This window comes from Triturus cristatus, chromosome 2_1, assembly GCF_964204655.1.
Source record: "Triturus cristatus chromosome 2_1, aTriCri1.1, whole genome shotgun sequence".
NCBI classification, from domain to species: domain Eukaryota; kingdom Metazoa; phylum Chordata; class Amphibia; order Caudata; family Salamandridae; genus Triturus; species Triturus cristatus.
Genome location: NC_140581.1, coordinates 418,776,394 through 418,796,726, shown reverse-complemented (window position 1 = coordinate 418,796,726; position 20,333 = coordinate 418,776,394). Strand labels below are relative to the sequence as shown.

At 47.1% G+C, this 20,333-nt stretch overlaps 1 protein-coding gene across 1 annotated transcript in view; it reads left to right on the top strand.

Moving 5' to 3' along the window:
• Positions 1 to 20,333, top strand: part of ADAMTS6 (ADAM metallopeptidase with thrombospondin type 1 motif 6) — a 1,840,341-nt gene that overhangs the window by 1,560,440 nt on the left and 259,568 nt on the right. Inside the window, exons 17-18 of the mRNA XM_085631708.1 lie at positions 12,027 to 12,150; positions 19,183 to 19,263. Of these exons, the coding sequence (XP_085487834.1) occupies positions 12,027 to 12,150; positions 19,183 to 19,263 (205 nt within the window). The remainder of the gene's footprint in view (positions 1 to 12,026; positions 12,151 to 19,182; positions 19,264 to 20,333) is intronic.

Here is a 20,333-nt window from a genome sequence, read left to right as displayed (position 1 = left end):
GACCACTGTCACGGAAATAGGATAGGCCTAGGCCTAGGGAATCGCTGGGGCTACACTACACTAGCAACAGTTAGGAAGTGGGAGGCCCACGGGATTCAGGTGCATAGTGGAAACACTCACGCGTAATGCGTAAAAGTCGATAGAAATAGTAGTTGTTAGAAATTAACAGTTTAAGGACACTTCTGAAGCAGCTAGAGAGTCGAGACTCGGAAACTAGACCCTAGGATAGTCACTACCCTTGTGAGCACCAAAGTACCCAAGTTACCTATCCCACAGGCTGCGGGTGCATAGGTGTGAACTTGCGTCGGGTTTCGTCGTGGACTTCTATGGATGCCTGAAGGAAAGTTGCTGACAGGCAGTCAGTGAAGAGTGTCCGGTGGATCCCAAGGCTGGGATCAAGAAGAGAGGAGACCTGCAAGCAGAAGGGACAGAGTCAAGGTCACTAGCCAGTGACCACGTGGAACCAGGTAGGAACCAGGCGATGTTGTGAAGATTGCAGGTGTAGGTGAAGCTTGTCGCTGCAGCCACGAGGACCAGGGAACGTCGAGGACGACCAGGACCAGGAGGCGAGCTGTCCCACGGAGGCTCTTGCTGTCGGCGGCGTCGAAGTTGGACTAGGACTCACCAAGCCTTGGCAAGCAGAACCCACGAAGAACGGAGGACTTGCTTCTGGTGCAGACCAGGAAGGTCTGGGGTGCTTCTCTTTTTCAAAGAAGCAGGAGCCAGTCTGGAGGAGCCAAACCAGCGGTGAAGATTTCAGGATGCGTCGTCACAAAGGCCACTAGCCAGCGGGCAAGCAACCGGACAGACGCGGCAAGCAGGAAAATGCAGAAGGGCCCCACGCAGGACTCGTGGAGTGTGGGGGGCTGATCTTCGGTGCAGATGGTGCTTGGGGTTGGGGCTTCTCAATCCCCGGTGCACAACTTTGAGGGTGCCTCAGAATCTGCGCTTGAAGATACTAGCCACTTTTCCCAGGTAGCCGGTCCCACGTCTCTCGTCGCCTCCACGGATCTCAGCTCGGCTGTGGATGTGGATCAGGGTCGGAGAAGTCTGGAAGTCAAGGCTCTGGTCGGGCTCTGCAGTCGGTCCCTCGTAGAACTTTAGCAAAGCAAAGGGTAGTCTCTTGATGGTGCCTGTTTGCACAGGGTAGCCACTCCTTGGCCACAAGGGAGATTCTTCAGTCTTCTTCTTTCGTCGAATGTCGAAGGTCCAGAGTTTCTGTTCAAGTTGCAGGTTCAGGATAATCTAAAGTCCTGGGGCCCAACTCCCACTCTTATACTAATCTGGGGGGCTGGGATACCTGCTAGGTCACGCCTTATGGGTGGGACCTGGGAGGGGGTGGTTACACCCACTTCCCTTTGTCCAGTTTCGCGCCAGAGCTGGGGCTGGAGTGCCCCAGCGCCGGTTTGAACTGGACTATGCAAGGAACACCTTGTGTGCCCCAGGCATGTCTCATTCCTTTCAGCCCACCCTGCCTCAATACACTAAAGGCTGTCTGGGCAGGTGCTAGCACCTCCCCAAGCAGGAAACCTATTGTCCAGGCCTCCCTGGCTGGGATCACTCCCAGCAGCAGGAGGTCAGACTTGTGTCGTGGCAGCAGCATCCATTTTGTGATGCTGAGGCTTTGGTCAGAGGTTAACAGTAAAGTATGATTTTAACATGTCTTTCCCTCTAGAAGGGGGGAATAATATCCTCATGTCCAGAAATGGTATGGGGGTATTATTCCACAGTGTTAGACACCTTACACGACATGTTTCGATAAAGCCAAACCATAGTTACCATAACCGTTTAAGATTATAAGGTACTTTAAGAGTATATGGTAGGCTATATCATAGAACAGCTATAAGGACATGGTTCCGAAAGCTGCAGACAGGCTCAGATCATGCTAGAGCACCATCTCACATGTTACCAAGCACTCTGCCTCCAGGATTGTTAAGGCCTGCCATAGGAGTGGCTGATAGGTACACATGTGTCTATATGTAAGTTAGGTATAGGAATACTACACCTAAGCAAGGGGTGATTACACGACCTTGCCCCAGCTGAGTGATCAGCCAGTTGTGTCATAAAGGAAGGCCAGGCCAGGGGTGGCATAATACATGCTGCAGCCCCTGGTAGACCTAGGGTACATCTATGCCCTGGGTACCTAGGGTACACTGTACAGGGGCCAATAAGGTGATCCTATCCAAATGGGTTATGCACCTAAAGTACATAGTATCAATTTAGAGAGAGAACAGCAGGGCTGTGGGTCTGATTAGCAGGCCCACAGCCACATCTAAGTCGAAAACCAGTAAAGCAAAAGCAAAAAGTGGGGGTGAACATAGAAAGCAGACCCTACTCTCCTACACAACCCCCCGCCCCCCAAACTTAGGGACATTAAACTAACCTTGACCAGTTGAGTCTTCATGTTCTAAGTGGAAATATCTGGAGCGTCCATCTGCATTGGCATGGTCAGTCCCAGGTCTATGTTCCACTGTGAAGTCCATCCCCTGTAGGGAAAAGGACCACCTAAGAAGTTTGGGATTTTCACCCTTCATCTGATTTAGCCACAAGAGGGGCTTATGGTCTGTCTGAATCTTGAAGTGAGTGCCAAACAAGTATGGCCTCAGCTTCTTCAGTGCCCAAACCACAGCAAAGGCCTCCCTCTCAATAGCTGACCAACGTTTCTCTCTAGGGGTCAGCCTTCTACTTATAAAAGCAATGGGCTGGTCTTGACCATCTACATTCAGTTGTGAAAGAACAGCTCCCACACCTAACTCAGAAGCATCTGTCTAGACAATGAACTCTTTGGAGTAGTCTGGACTTTTCAGAATAGGTGCACTGCACATGGCCTGCTTCAGGTCATCAAATGCTTTTTGACAGCTTACTGTCCACTGAACTTTCTTTGGCATCTTCTTGGAGGTCAAGTCATTAAGTGGTGTCACAATGGACCCATAGTTCTTAACAAACGTTCTGTAGTACCCAGTCAGGCCCAAGAAAGCTCTGACCTGAGTCTGGGTAGTTGGAGGAGTCCAGTCCTTTATGGTCTGGATCTTGCTCTCCAGTGCTTGAACCTGACCCCCACCAACTAGGTGGCCCAGGTATACAACCTTGCTCTGCCCTATCTGGCACTTAGTGGCCTTGATAGTGAGGCCTGCCTTTTGCAGGGCCTCTAAAACATTCCTCAGGTGGACCAGGTGATCCTCCCAGGTGGAGCTAAAGACAGCAATATCATCAAGATAAGCTGCACAATAATCATCCAACCCAGTAAGGACTTGATTCACCAACCTTTGGAAAGTGGCAGGTGCATTCTTCAAACCAAAGGGCATTACCACAAATTGATAGTGTCCTCCTGGGGTCGAGAAAGCAGTTTTGGCCTTTGCACTCTCAGCTAGTCTGATTTGCCAGTAGCCTGCTGTCAGGTCAAATGTGCTCAAAAACTTAGCAGCTGCCAGTCTGTCAATGAGCTCATCTGCCCTAGGTATTGGGTGGGCATCTGTCCTAGTGACAGCATTGAGACCTCTGTAATCCACGCAAAACCTCATCTCTCTCTTACCATCTTGGGTGTGAGGCTTTGGCACAAGGACTACAGGACTAGCCCAAGGGCTCTCTGAAGGTTCAATGACTCCCAGCTCCAACATCTTTTGTACCTCAACTTTTATGCAGTCCCTGACATGGTCAGGTTGCCTGTAGATTTTACTCTTCACAGGCAGACTGTCACCAGTGTCCACCTCATGGGTGCACCAGTTTGTCTGACTTGGGGTCAGAGAGAACATATGTCTGTAGGATTGCAGAACCTGTCTGCAGTCCTGTTGCTGATGGACAGTGAGGCTGTCAGAAAAGACCACACCATCAACTGAGCCATCATCAGGGTTCTGAGTCAACAGGTCTGGGAGAGGGTCACTCTCTTCCTCCTGCCCCTCATCTGTAGCCATGAGTAAGCCCATGTCTGCCCTGTCAACATATGCCTTCAATCTGTTGACATGAAGCACCCTGTGGGGGCTTCTGGGAGTCCCAAGGTCCACCAAGTAGGTGACTTCTCCCTTTTTCTCAACAATAGTGTGGGGTCCAGACCATTTGTCTTGGAGTGCTGCTGGGGCCACTGGCTCCAACACCCACACTTTCTGCCCTGGCTGGTAAACAGTCAGCACAGCCTTTTGGTCATGCCAAGCTTTTTGGAGTTCTTGGCTTGCCTCAAGGTTTTTAGAAGCCTTCTTCATATACTCTGCCATCCTGGAGCGGAGACCAAGTACATAATCCACTATGTCAAGTTTGGGTTGTCTGAGAGGTCTCTCCCATCCTTCCCTTACCAAACAGGGGTCCTCTTACAGGATGCCCAAACAAAAGCTCAAAAGGGCTGTAGCCAACCCCCTTTTGTGGGACCTCTCTGTAAGCAAACAGAAGGCAGGGTAAAAGGATGTCCCATCTTCGCCTAAGCTTGTCTGGTAACCCTTTTATCATTCCCTTTAGGGTCTTGTTGAATCTCTCAACAAGCCCATTGCACTGTGGGTGATAGGGTGTGGTGAACTTGTAGTTCACACCAGACTCCTTCCACATCGCAGTCAAGTATCCTGACATGAAGTTGGCACCTCTGTCAGAAATGACCTCCTTTGGAAAGCCCACTCTGGAGAATACTCCAAGCAGGGCCCTTGCCACAACAGGAGCTGTTGTGGTCCTCAGGGGAATAGCTTCTGGATACCTGGTGGCATGGTCCACTATCACCAGTATGAATCTGTGCCCAGATGCTGTTTGTGGGTTCATTGGTCCTACAATATCTATGCCCACTCTTTCAAAGGGGACCCCCACCACAGGTAGTGGTATGAGGGGGGCCTTTGTGGTGCCACCTGATTTGCCACTGGCTTGGCAGGTGACACAGGAGCGACAAAACTCCTTGGTATCTTCTGACATATGGGGCCAGTGAAAGTGAGGGACAAGCCTGTCCCAAGTCTTGTTCTGGCCTAAATGTCCTGCAAGGGGAATATCATGGGCCAAGGTAAGAAGGAAGCCTCTGAACTTCAGTGGTATGACCAACCTCCTGGAAGCACCAGGCTTGGGGTCTCTAGCCTCTGAATACAGTAGCCCTTCATCCCAATACACTCTATGGGTACCTTGAGCATTCCCTGCAGCCTCAGCAGCAGCCAGCTGTCTGAGGGGTTCAAGAGAGGGGCAGTCTAATTGAGCCTGCCTCAGATCTGCCCTTGAAGGTCCCCCTGTCCCAAGAAACTCAACCTGATCAGGTTCAAGTTCTTCTAGGACAGTTCCTTCAGGGCTCTCAGAATCATCCTCCTGGGAGGGCTGATCCACCACCTGAGGCAGGGGGGAAGGCACAGCCTTAACCCTACTGCTCTTTCTCTTGGGTTGTGACTGGTCCATAGTTTCAGGATCCAGCACTTGTTCAGTGGTGCACTTTTTGGCCTGTGACCTGGTCACAGCAAGGACATGTGCATCTATCCCCAGCATTTCTGCATGGGTCCTATACTCCACTTCAGACCAAACTGAAGTTTCAAGATCATTGCCCAGTAAACACTCTACAGGAAGGTCTGAACTAACAACAACTTTCTTGAGGCCAGTTACCCCTCCCCAGGAAAAGTTAACAATAGCCACACTATGGGAGGTAGTGGCATTGCTAGCGTTGGCCACTAGGTAATTTTCACCTAGTATGATCTGTCCAGGGTCCACAAAAGCAGGTGTCACCATTGTGACACTAGCCCCAGTGTCCCTGTAGGCCTGAGCCATTCTTTGGTTGATAAAAGGAGTCTGTCTGTACTTGCCCAGGTTACTGGGGCCTACAGTAGAGGACAAAGCTAAGTCCCCATCACAGATCAGAACAGCCTGAGTAGGTATTCTGACTAGGCCAGAATCCTCCTCAGTTCCCAGGGTTAACCCTACTACAACCTTTTGCTGGGAACCACCACTTATAGCTGAACTAGGGGGTACAGTTGCCTTAGGGGCAATGGTGGCTGGGGGCTTATCCTTTTTGGTGCACTCAGTAAACCAATGTGAGTTGGACTTACAATAGTTGCACCATGGTTTCTTTTGGCCTTCTTTCTTTTTATCCTTTTTGGGACCACCCTCCCCCTGAGCCTTTTGGGGGCCTGGTGAAGACTTCTGGTCTTTTTGTTTCTGATCATTACCCTTCTGGTCTGCCTTTTTCTGATCACCGCCCTGGTTCTGGGTTTTCTGCTTAACTCTAGTCCTGACCCATCTATCTGCCTTCTTTCCCAATTCTTGGGGATAAGTCAGATCAGAATCAATCAGGTGTTGATGCAATAGCTGGTTTTGACAGTTGTTAAGGATTTGTTCTCTCATGATCAAATTATACAATCCTGTATAGTCCTTAACCTTACTTCCCATTAGCCAGCCTTCCAGAGCCTTAGTGGCACAATCTACAAAGTCAGTCCAGTCCTGAGTCTGTGTCTTCTGGTTATCCCTGAACAACAACCTGTATTGTTCAGTGGTTAGGCCAAACCCATCAATTAGAGCACTCTTCAGGACAGTGTAATTATCTGCATCCTCATCACTAACTGTGAGGAGCTTGTCTCTACCTTTCTCAGAGAAGGAGAGCCACAAGATAGCTGCCCACTGACTTTGGGGTACCTGCTGTACATTGCAAGCTCTCTCCAAAGCAGTTATCCATTTGTGGATGTCATCCCCACACTTGTAGGGAGGGACAATCTTGCTCAGGTTTCTATTATCATAGTGCCTGTCTCTATCCTTAGGGATATTGCTGCCACCAGTGGGTTCTGACCCACTTAACTTTTGTTCTCTAGCCAGAGCAAGCTTCTCTTTGGCAAGGGCAAGTTCTTCCCTCTGAATCCTCAGATTAGCTTCCCTCATTCTGGCTTCATGCTCCTTTCTCTCAGGGGAAGTCATTCCCCTATGAGAGGAAGCATTAGAGATGCTAGAGACATGGGAGTGGATGGATTCCCTTGAAGGGGAGCTGTCCCTCCTGCTTCTCTGGGTAAGCCCACTTGGGGGTCTGTATGGGGGGACCCCATGCAAACTCCCATGTAAGCCTAGGTTAGCCTGGCTAAGTCTTCCTACTTGGCCCTGGCTGTCTACCTCTTCATCTGAAGTTCCATCTGACTCATCTGTGGTGGGTAGACCCTCCTTTGTACCTAGGGTACCTGCCTGTGAGGCTTTAAGAGCATCATACTCCTCTAGGAGTTGTCTTAGCTGAAGGAGGGTAGGGTTTGCACCCTGTTTTATCTTTCTGGAGGTAAACAATTGTCTCATCTCCTGAAAAGTTAGGGTATCATATCTAGAGGAGGTCTTCTGCAGATCTGCCCCTCCTGAGAGAGCATCTTCTTGATCTCTTCCCAGAGACATGATCTAGTGAGGGTGTGGTGTGTGCACCTACCTACACTAGTTGTTTCTACTAAACCTCTCTGGTAGTTGTAGTCAGGGTGTGTTACTCCCTTCAACCTACAACCACTAAGTCCAGTAGGACTTAAGTATTATAATCTATGTTATATGTACCTAGACAATATCTGTGTGATCTTTCAATTTAGTATCTCAAGATTACAATGGTATTACAACAGCAAGCTCAGATCCCAACCGCTGCTCACCAATGTGAGAAGTTGGCCTGATGTATGATGTCACTAGTTCTAGTGTACACCTTATATCAGTCCAAATACCCTTATGGTGATTGGTTGTAAAGTCAACCTTATAGACTAGCTATCCTAGTGGTAGCATGGACAAGAGCAGTCTTAGGCTAAACTCTGAATGGCATGTGAAGCCAGCTGTGATACCATATATAATCCCTTGAATACCAAATGAAAGGACACCACAACAGATATATATATAAAATAAAGTGTATTTATTCTAGTCAAACCCTCAGCACTCTTTATGAGATTAGAGGTAAGTACAACACAGTCTTATTTAAGCATACATTAAGTCACACAGGTAAGTAATACAGTTAGGCCCTAGGGGCCACGCAAACCATATACTAAGTAAGTGGTATAAGGACCACTGTCACGGAAATAGGATAGGCCTAGGCCTAGGGAATCGCTGGGGCTACACTACACTAGCAACAGTTAGGAAGTGGGAGGCCCACGGGATTCAGGTGCAGAGTGGAAACACTCACGCGTAATGCGTAAAAGTCGATAGAAATAGTAGTTGTTAGAAATTAACAGTTTAAGGACACTTCTGAAGCAGCTAGAGAGTCGAGACTCGGAAACTAGACCCTAGGATAGTCACTACCCTTGTGAGCACCGAAGTACCCAAGTTACCTAGCCCACAGGCTGCGGGTGCATAGGTGTGAACTTGCGTCGGGTTTCGTCGTGGACTTCTATGGATGCCTGAAGGAAAGTTGCTGACAGGCAGTCAGTGAAGAGTGTCCGGTGGATCCCAAGGCTGGGATCAAGAAGAGAGGAGACCTGCAAGCAGAAGGGACAGAGTCAAGGTCCCTAGCCAGTGACCACGTGGAACCAGGTAGGAACCAGGCGATGTCGTGAAGATTGCAGGTGTAGGTGAAGCTTGTCGCTGCCGCCACGAGGACCAGGGAACGTCGAGGACGACCAGGACCAGGAGGCGAGCTGTCCCACGGAGGCTCTTGCTGTCGGCGGCGAGGAAGGGGGACTAGGACTCACCAAGCCTTGGCAAGCGGAACCCACGAAGAACGGAGGACTTGCTTCTGGTGCAGACCAGGAAGGTCTGGGGTGCTTCTCTTTTTCAAAGAAGCAGGAGCCAGTCTGGAGGAGCCAAACCAGCGGTGAAGATTTCAGGATGCGTCGTCACAAAGGCCACTAGCCAGCGGGCAAGCAACCGGACAGACGCGGCAAGCAGGAAAATGCAGAAGGGCCCCACGCAGGACTCGTGGAGTGTGGGGGGCTGATCTTCGGTGCAGATGGTGCTTGGGGTTGGGGCTTCTCAATCCCCGGTGCACAACTTCGAGGGTGCCTCAGAAGCTGCGCTTGAAGATACTAGCCACTTTTCCCAGGTAGCCGGTCCCACGTCTCTCGTCGCCTCCACGGATCTCAGCTCGGCTGTGGATGTGGATCAGGGTCGGAGAAGTCTGGAAGTCAAGGCTCTGGTCGGGCTCTGCAGTCGGTCCCTCGTAGAACTTTAGCAAAGCAAAGGGTAGTCTCTTGATGGTGCCTGTTTGCACAGGGTAGCCACTCCTTGGCCACAAGGGAGATTCTTCAGTCTTCTTCTTTCGTCGAATGTCGAAGGTCCAGAGTTTCTGTTCAAGTTGCAGGTTCAGGATAATCTAAAGTCCTGGGGCCCAACTCCCACTCTTATACTAATCTGGGGGGCTGGGATACCTGCTAGGTCACGCCTTATGGGTGGGACCTGGGAGGGGGTGGTTACACCCACTTCCCTTTGTCCAGTTTCGCGCCAGAGCTGGGGCTGGAGTGCCCCAGCGCCGGTTTGAACTGGACTATGCAAGGAACACCTTGTGTGCCCCAGGCATGTCTCATTCCTTTCAGCCCACCCTGCCTCAATACACTAAAGGCTGTCTGGGCAGGTGCTAGCACCTCCCCAAGCAGGAAACCTATTGTCCAGGCCTCCCTGGCTGGGATCACTCCCAGCAGCAGGAGGTCAGACTTGTGTCGTGGCAGCAGCATCCATTTTGTGATGCTGAGGCTTTGTTCAGAGGCTAACAGTAAAGTATGATTTTAACATGTCTTTCCCTCTAGAAGGGGGGAATAATATCCTCATGTCCAGAAATGGTATGGGGGTATTATTCCACAGTGTTAGACACCTTACACGACATGTTTCGATAAAGCCAAACCATAGTTACCATAACCGTTTAAGATTATAAGGTACTTTAAGAGTATATGGTAGGCTATATCATAGAACAGCTATAAGGACATGGTTCCGAAAGCTGCAGACAGGCTCAGCTCATGCTAGAGCACCATCTCACATGTTACCAAGCACTCTGCCTCCAGGGTTGTTAAGGCCTGCCATAGGAGTGGCTGATAGGTACACATCTGTCTATATGTAAGTTAGGTATAGGAATACTACACCTAAGCAAGGGGTGATTACACGACCTTGCCCCAGCTGAGTGATCAGCCAGTTGTGTCATAATGGAAGGCCAGGCCAGGGGTGGCATAATACATGCTGCAGCCCCTGGTAGGCCTAGGGTACACCTATGCCCTGGGTACCTAGGGTACACTGTACAGGGGCCAATAAGGTGATCCTATCCAAATGGGTTATGCACCTAAAGTACATAGTATCAATTTAGAGAGAGAACAGCAGGGCTGTGGGTCTGATTAGCAGGCCCACAGCCACATCTAAGTCGAAAACCCGTAAAGCAAAAGCAAAAAGTGGGGGTGAACATAGAAAGCAGACCCTACTCTCCTACAATTATATTGTATATTGTTTTTTCTACTAACATCTGGAGTTAATTCAGAATAGTACACATCTAAACGCTTTCTGAACAAGCACATAAAAAATGCATAACAAATTAAAAATTAAAAAGAGAGTACATGCAATAGACAAACAAATATGTTATCAAATGGCACACATCCGTGATTTCTTAATTTTATGGGCTGGAACCCGGTACTGTCATGTCAATAAGTACTCAGTAGTCCCAGTCTCTTCACGATTGTGCTTTTCTTTAGGGGCGTCAACGCGTTTCGATGGAAACCTTATTATACCATCTTTATCAAGACTTTTAATTGTAACTCTCATGGACAAATGAATTAGAACCATTAAAAACCTGTCTGGTAAAATACAATAATCAATAGATGTGTCTAAACAAATATAATATCATCAATTGACAATACAGTAAAATATTCTTTCATAACATACAAGAATAGTTACTGATGTTACACACTATATACTGACATGGCCTCTCATTGTTTAACACCTGAACTTATCTAGACAGGAAGGGAATTTACACAATCAAGAAAGTCCATGTATACTCCACGATTTGTGCATAGTAAACAGCTAATGGTGAGAAAGTCACCAGAATAAAAAAGTACCTTGGTATATCCGTTATTAATCCCCTCACTCCAACATACACATCCTCAGATCACACTGCGCGTATTTATTTATTCACATTATGTTTATACTTACATCAACCACCTAGATGCCCACTTCTAGGGTTTATTTAGTTTATTCATTTACTTCACAAAATTCTCACCTCTTACTGATTGGAGGTGACCACACAAATATAAAAGTGCGTGATATTGCAGAGGGCGAATGGGGCAAGTACCTCCCTGCTCCTCTCTAGTATCCAGATCACGAATAAAGAATGAATCTGGAAAACAGTTACATCTGAATTATCCTAAATTGCAAAGGCTTCGGTGCTCAAATATAGGTGCCCTTTACTAGTGTCTCGCTCTTACCTCATTGACACCCTTCGTAGGCACCGGTAATGAACCTGGCGCTTGCCGTCGTCTATTTTTATAATAACATTGTCTAGACTGTTAACCTTGGGTATATAGTTATATCTTCTCCTGATACATGATGTGAATTTGAATGAGTGTGATTCAGAAGTTCTTGAATACATAGAGTTAATAATATTTAGAGACTGCCTATTTAATCTAAAGGAAATTTCTTTTGTGATAAGTTTGTAAAATACCCTATTCCTTTGGTGTAAAGGGGTTTCTCTCGTTTTTACCATTTCCAGAAACAGCCATCCACATTCAGGAGAGCCTCACTCAACCCCCTTCAAATTAAATCTTTTGATAGGAGTATTTCCTTAAAATGAATGTAGATACAATAAAACGACGCAGTGCCTTTTAGACAGTGACATGTTTTGAAGACAGTTTGTTACTTTAAATGCCAACAAATCAAAACCGCTTCCTCCACAGTTTTAATCCTTTGCTGCTGTAGAAATGCAGGGGCACCAATGCTTTTTGATCTACATTCATTAGTAGTTTTGTCTATGTAGAACAGATGGCACCAAGAGTGGCACCAGAACAGGAAGGTATCGTTATCATCTATGCCTCCTTTAATAGATCATGCCAAGCCTTGGGGTGCTTCTGTTCTTGTAGTGTGTAAAAAGGGGTGCCGAATGCGTCGTGGCAGTTACACACAGGCAATATGAACCTACGCTATAATGTAAACGCTAACCTGTGACTCGTGTGTTCTCCCAGCATGTAGGCTGTGATAATATTTTGGGATCTGATGCCAAGGAAGATAGATGCAGAGTCTGTGGAGGGGACGGCAGTGTGTGCGAGGCCTTTGAGGGATTCTTCAATGACTCATTACCCCGAGGAGGTAAGCACCTCATTTGACAGCAGCGCAGATCCAGCTCTCATGGCTCCTTTTACTGTATGATCTAAAAAAAAGCATATGTTGTCAGCCTTTCTTTAATATGTATTGTTGTTTTAATTAGATACATTTTTGCTCGGCCAACAGTGAATCAAGCAATCGTTTGGAGCAGGGGTCTCCAACGAGTAGCTCGGGAGCTACTGGTAGCTCGCCAGTACCTTCAAAGTAGCTCTCAGAGGTGAAGTCAAGCCCAGTATAAAATTCAGAGAGTAGGTGCCTATTAAAGAAGGCAGCACTGCTCATCTCAAGACCCTTAGAGTGACAGTCACCAAAACCTATGGCAGTAACTCATACTAACACTCAAACACACACTGTATCGGCGTATAGGGCCTACCACTTGACACTCTATATCCAATCTCAATATAACTTAGCCACAAGGAGATTGACCATGTTCTAGTCCCTGCTTTATCAATCACAACATGTGTGTGAACAGTGGACCATGAAATAAGTAGGCAGCAGTAGCATGCGCAGTAATCAGTGCTGACCCACCAAAGTGTGGGACTGCAGGAGTCAGAGTGAAAATGTGACAGTTGGGTGCATGATCAGCTCAAGACCTGAGGAGAACAGGGCATGATTCAGACCAGAGAAAATTAAGAGACTCACCAGCATTTATGTGCGTTCATAATAAACACTATTGTTTCCTGAAAGCTACGCCTGGTGTCAAGCCCCAGCAAATGTGTATGCTAGCCCCCATTATAAGGGTGTTATCTCTGATATAATTGTGTCTGTTCCTGGCATAATAGTGCCAATGGCATAATAATGGTCATCCTTTAGTATTTTGGGTATTTTTGGTCAAGTTGTACTATACTGGCAGCCATCATTTACATACTAGGAGCATGACTGACCTACATTTACCTATTCCTGGAATATTAATGGTCATGCCTGATATATGGTTTCTGGCTTTTCTTCTGGAAAATTGAGCTTGTTTGCCCAAAGTGGAAAGTGGTATTTGATAGAAAAATGTGCATTTTCAGAAACTAAACTGATGAATGATAATTCAAGTTAAGCTGGGGAGACCTACTGTTGTACTTATGTCTTTTGTGCCGTAGGGCATGTCAAGATTTGAATGTTGCTTCATAAGTCAGGTGGAGGCATTTTATATTGATGAACGTTTTTCTGGCATTTCTGATGGTAACCGCACCTGGAGTACTTGGGTGATAACTACTGATAATCCTGCTTAGGGTGGTCATAGTGCAGTCACTGTTTTACAGTTATAAAATGGTGTAGCAGCTCAGGAAGACATTCTTTGAGCAGAAGTAGCTCTCACTACAGAAAAGGTTGGAGACCCCTGGAGGCTGAGGGGATGCCCCAGTTGCTCTGTTAAACTGCATATCTATAACTCAAAGAAATAAGCATTTGCAATGCAATAGGTCTCGCATTTACGCAAGTTTAAGATATTGCCATTGTAAATGACAATGCGTTGTATATTTGTTTTAAAAACCAAAACATAAATAAAAAGCTTTGTGATTTGCAATACCAATAGCTCAAACTTGCGTAAATGCAAGACCTATTGCAAATGGTAAGCATCACAGACAACAGGAGGAAAGGCGGGGGGAGAAGGCACGTACATCGGGAAGGAGGGCGGGGTAAAGAAGGCAAAGACAACGGGAGGGAGGGCTGGGTTGTTAAGAAGGCACTAAAGCACGTCGTGCCTGCAGTAAGAGAAACTTGATAAAGAAAATAGTGCTCACAGTCTAAATAACACATACTGTCTAACAACTGAAGTAAAGGGGCCAGTCGCCATGGGAGGTGACAAATGAAGAGGAGGTGGTACTAAGGAGGAACTAAGAATCCAGCATTTAGGACCGACAATGACACAAGCCAATGGCAAGTTTGGGCGGAGAGTGGGCGGGGCTTCTATTCCCTACTCCACTGCAGCAGATCGCCAGTGCAGTGCATGCGCGCTGGCTCAGGCTCGACCTAAAAATCAGCAGGAGTAAGAGCCATTGTAGACATCTGTATCCTAAACTGTAGCAGAATGCTGTCAGGCATATAGCCACTGAAAAAGCTGTGCACCCTGATGAGTTGATGCACATATAGGTACAACCGTTCATGACTGGCGTTGCACTTTCTAAATGAATTTCTTTTCGGAAATGGGATGATGACGAAGGCAGACATGGCACCCACGTCCACATATCCCATCCTTAGTCATGTTCCTTCCATAAGATCCATGCATTTTCCTTGGTATTTTAAAAGATAGAGAGACAGAAAACACTGCCTAAAATTATGTTCAAATAGTGATTTTAGTCATGCGTGTGTGCCTTCAATTTTAAAGAATATCTAAGAAAAACAACAGTGGAACAGTCTGCAATAACAGCACAATAGGCAAACACTGTCCTCATAATTTCCTAGTTGGGATTCTGGAGAATAACATACTGCACCTATTTATGTTTTTTTTACTTTTCTTCAGGTTAGGGAGACTTTTTTCCAAATAACTCCCACATATGTGCAAAATCTTGCCATTCTAGATATTATTTCTGTGCTCAGGCGCAGGGGCTCGATATAGTGAAGTTTTGCATCAGTGTAGTACTCTTTCTAAATGCTGTTGTGAAGTTGTATTCCAATCAGAAATCTGCTTTTTGTGCAGATTGCACTCCATTACTAAATAGAGATGTATCTGAAATAGACTTCTAGCTGTAGATTCCTTACCTTTGAATTTTCCAGGCGTCTGGCTGGATCCGGAAACTTTTGCTGATCAATACCACTTGCACGCCGTCTGGTGGCTCCATTCCGTTCCGCGTGACATCACTAGCGTTGGTTATGACATCACGGTACCTATATAGGCGCCAACCAGGCGTGCGGACTTCAGGTCTGTTCTCTCCACGCCAGTTAAGCGCTGGTCCAGGAAGAGCTACCCCACTTTTTGTCAGACCTTTTCTCAACTTTTTATTGAATTCTGAATTTTTTCCAACTTCATGTGTGAGGATGTATTCGAGGAAGATAGGATTTAATCCGTGCGGTGCCTGCCACTGCATGATGTTGGTTACCGACCCCCACCTTGTCTGTCTCCGGTGTCTCCAGCGCGACCATGATTCAAGTTTGTGCTCGGACTGTCGGGCTATGGCTCTGAAGGCCTTGAGGGAACTGGCTATGAAGCTCCTTGCGGCTCCGCAGTCGACACCATCCAGCGATACTCCACGGAGGTCCTAGTCCCGATCAAAGAAGAGGAGGTTGCGGGAACGCTTCCGGAACCCAACATCTTCTTTGTTCCATTCAAGGTCCTGGGAACACTCAGGAAAGAGGCACTAGAAGAAGTCCATGCATACTTCATTTTTGCCTCAACTGTCGTCCGTCGGCGAAAGAGGTAAGGAGCACTGATGCTCTAGGCCGCAGCGACACCCCCCTTAAATTAAAGAGTTTTACAAAGCCATGAGCCACGTATTTGAGAGGCTAGACCCCTCTGGTGAGCCCTCAAGCCCCGCGGGGTCAGAAGGGACTCTATCGGATTCAACACCGTCGGCTTCAGCCACGGTGCCAGTGGGGCCTCAGGGATCCGATCCTGGATCCAGGTCGACCCGGTCATGCCGCCGCCACCTGCTCTGTCATTGGACCCAAAGTCGCTGCCTTTGGTGTCACCGGTACCTGTCGGTGGCACCAGCCCCATCTTATCCCTGACGACACAGAGTGACTTCGCTCGACGCCGATTCCTGCGCCAATTGAACCCAGGAGTTCTATGTTGTTACCTGAACATTTTGAGGATGGATTAGGCTCAGGGGTTAACGGGAGGGGTCTATGGACTCTTTGGAACACCAGGATGACTTTGCAGAGCAGTTGGATTGGTATGGGGAACTTGGGGAAGCCAGTGGACTGGACACTTCTCTAGATCTAACCGCTATATGTGGCTACGGAGGAGGGGGCTTCATATGCCATGGTGGTTAAAAGGGCAGCCGAGGTCCTTGGACTGGAGCTGCCTTTCATGCAGGTCAGGACAAATTTCCTGACTGAAGTGCTTCAACCTGGGGCTTTCAACTCTGAACCCCTTTTGCCCTTTAACACAGCACTAACTGATGTCCTTCTAGGCATTTGGTCCAAGCCTAGCACAGGGGCTCCTGTGAATAAGACAATTGCACGCCGCCTTTGCCCTGCTCCGGGGCGACCCAAAGTTCCTTAGCCAACACCCCACCCTGAGCAGGCTTCCCAAGCCGTATAGGGACGTGGACGCGTTCATTCTGACCTTGGAACCGGAGCCAGAAGTCATCGGCCACCCTGCCCTCACTAGCCGCATCCTCCAAGCACTCCTAGTCTTACTCTTCCAGACCACACCACTCCAGTTGATGGGAGAATACATCATCCTCTTCCCCACTGGAGGTCCATAACATTGGACAAGTGGGTCTTTCAGATCATTCAGGAGGGCTATTCTCTGCCTTTCCTTTCTTTTCCTCCTCCCATTCTGCCAAATCAGGAGCGGCTGACGGAGGATCATTTGAAATTGCTTCAGGAGGAAGTTACAGCTCTCTTGGCCTAGGAAGCTATTGAGAGGGTCCCGGGTTCAGAAGTAGGCAGTGGCTGTTATTCCATCTACTTTCTGATTCTGAAGAAGGAAAAAGGGTTGGAGCCCATTTTATATTGTCGGACCGTCAATTTCTTCCTCAAGAAGTAGAAGTTAAAGATGCTTACTCTAGCTCATGTCTTGTCTGCCCTAGACCAAGAAGACTGGATGGTAGCGTTGGACATGCAGGATGCATATTTTCACATCCCCATCCTGCAGGGACACAGGTGTTGCCTGCGGTTCAAGGTAGGCCATGAGCATTTTCAGATTTCCGTGCCCCCCTTTGGCCTTACCAGTGCCCCTCAGGTGTTCATCAAGGTGATGGCGGTGGTCGCAGCTCATCTGCACAGGTTAGGGGTGTCAGTCTTCCCCTACCTCGACGACTGGCTGTTAAAGGTGTCCTTGCCCCAGGCTGTCGTCTCCCACCTTCAGACTACGGTGAACCTCCTGCATTTCCTGGAGTTCTCTATAAACGTGCCATAGTCATACCTGATGCCTTCTCAGATGCGCCCTTTCATCCGGGCTGTTCTGGATACAGTTCAGTTTCGGGTCTATCCTTTTGAGCAGCGAGTCCAAGATATTCAGGTTATGATTCCAATGTTTCAGCCTCTATTGTGGATTTCGGTGTGACTGACTCTGAGGCTGTTGCGACTTATGGCCTCCTGCATCCTGTTGGTAGAACATGCCAGGTGGCATATGCAGGCTCTGCAGTGGGACTTGAAGTTCCAGTGGGCACAGCATTGCCGACGCTGTCCAGATCTCGGAAGGAACTGCAAAAGATCTGCAGTGGTGGTTGACGAACTGCGATTCGGTCAATGGCAGACCCCTCTCCCTTTTCCCAACCAGATGTCACAGTCTTGACAGATGTGTCACTTCTTGGATAAGGTGGTTATCTGGGAGCGGTGGAGATCAGGGAACACTAGTCTCAGGCGGAGTCAGGTCTCCACATAAATTTGTTGGAGCTTCGAGAGGTTCAATTGGCATTGAAAGCATTTCTTCCCTCTGTCCAGGGGGTGTTAGTGCAGGTGTTCACAGACAACACCACCGCTATGTGGTACTGCAACAAGCAGGGAGGGGTGGGGTCATGGACCCTTTGTCGAGAGGGCCTGTATCTCTGGCTGGACATGGCTGGAACAGCAGGACATAACCCTGGTGGTTGAACACCTGGCAGGTTCTCTGAACGCCAGGGCAGACAAACTCAGCCATCAATATCTAGCAGAACATGAATGGCATCTCCACACGGAGGTGGCGCAAGGTCTCTTTCAGAAGTGGCGAGAACCTTGGCTAGATTTGTTTGCCTCCAGAGAGAACGTATGATGTCAGCAATAATGCGCACTGGAGTTTCCAGTACTGACGTCCGTGCGCCTGGGTGGCGCCTATATAGCTAATGCGACGTCCTAACCGACGCTGACGACGTCATGCGGAGCCAAATGGAGCCACCCAACAGTGCGCGCAAGGGGTATTACTCAGCAAAAGTTTCCAGATCCAGCCTTTGGATTTCTTGTAAAACTGAAGTAGGTTGGAACTGTTCAAAAAGTAGATGTCCTTGATGGATCACTTCCACTTTTGTGGAGAAGTAGCCAGTGCTTGCCATAAGACTTCTACCAACTCCCCGATCCCAGTATCCCTGCATGGCACTCCACTGATTGTACTTATATGCAACAGCGGTTGCAGTGGCATCCACATTGCAAGTTGAATGCAGTGGTATTAATGTATGCTATTTTACATATGCATAGATCTTTTGATCAGCACACACACGTAAAGTCATACAGCCATGACATACCTCCCAAGTACTCATGGGACAGACTGTGTTGAATTCTTTATTAATGCTCTGTTTTGCCAGCCACCAAGTTATCAATTACTGCGCTGGGTAAATCTTGCATAGAAGTGCAGAACAACATTCCGTTGCATTATATTGTGCTTTCCAGCCATTGTAAAATAGACCTCCAAGTACAATCTCAGTTGACCTAGCCAGCTATTCTGTACCCACCTAATTGTTTAGAACTGGCAAGTGCATGGCTTGTTGTTGCAGCCTTTACTAGCCTGGAGGGAGAACAAAAGAACGAGTGCAGTTAGATGGGAAAGGAGAAACACATAAATACAGAAGGGAAACAAGAAAAAAGAAATGTAGGATGAAATAATGAAAGGAAGAACAATATAAAAAAGTAGATGAAGGAAACTTCCAGTATTTTCAAACTCACAAAAACTGACAGCCATAAATCAGTCCACCTCTTACATATTGATACCAACCCTCAAACAATTCCTCAGATATACACTGTCAGGATTAATTTGTGTAAAAATAAAGGTTTATAATTTTTGACATGTCTAGAAAGTTTCAAGATCTTTTTCTCAGTTGGTGGGCTAAAGGATGTAAGTGAAATCTCTAAAGTCCAAAGTACTGAACATCGTTGATAATTGATATATTGATTCCTTGTTTCCTGAGTACAGTTGCAGATGCTGGTCATAAGACGTTAACTTTTGCCTTCTAGGGTACATGGAAGTTGTTCAAATTCCAAGAGGTTCGGTTCACATTGAAATTAAAGAAATTGCAGTGTCAAAGAACTACATTGGTAAGTTGTTGATTAGTGGTGTGATGGGAAGAGTGAATTCGACACATAAACTCTTTCCTTTGGTTAGATAAATGACTTCCTGGGATAACTAGGTGTCGTATTCCTGATCGTAATGTGTATACCATTTTGTCTTTTCTGAGCAGAGAAGAAGAGCTCAATAAACAGGCCTTTGATATATAAGTAGATGTAGCTTATTACTAGAAATTCTGGAGTGAGTTACACCTTCTCATAGAAAACACATTGTGAATTTCTCCTGAAAAAATGAACGCATTGATAAAAACCATAGTTGCATATATTGATGTCTGAAAACGTAGCAGACTCTTGCAGTACTGTGCAGAATTTCACTACCATCTGTTGAAGCGAATTTTAACATGTATATAGTTCAAGAACATTTTTACCTGCGAATTGTCCATTATAATGCATGTTTCAATGTTCTCTAACCCCATTAGCACATGCAAAGGACGTAACTAATTAATGTGTAGGGTGTGGTTCTTTTAACAGTTATAGATGTGCAAAAATAATATATTTATATTCAACACCAGAACATATTGCTCCTTAATATTGGGTTGCAACAGTACTGCATAGACAATGAGCCAAAATCAGTGGACGACAACATTTCTGACGTCTATTAGCATTGGCGTCTATTTCTTGTTAGAGCTTATGTTCTAAGCAGTCTAATTCATTGCCATTTGAGGAATTTCCTCTTCATCATCTAATAGTCAAGCCACTGAAATTACGTTCTAATGCAGGAGCAAATTATGTGTCATGGTTGACAAATGTATGTAGCACGGAAAGACGAATTATGTAGCCCAGTGGTTCCCAAACCTTTTCGACCTGCGGCTCCCTTCACCTATTGGCCATTTGCCACGGCTCCTCATTATGTCACTCTTTTTTTTCCAGGTTGGGGGGGATATAAGCCCGGCCTCGGCTCACTACCTGAAGGATCTCTTGGAGCGGTTATTTCAGTTACCCTACAAAAGTGCTGTATTTAGGGGGTCATTACGATGGCGGTGAACCCGCCATCGGCATGCTGTCGGTGGCGGGTTCACAGCCATCATGAGGCCATTTTC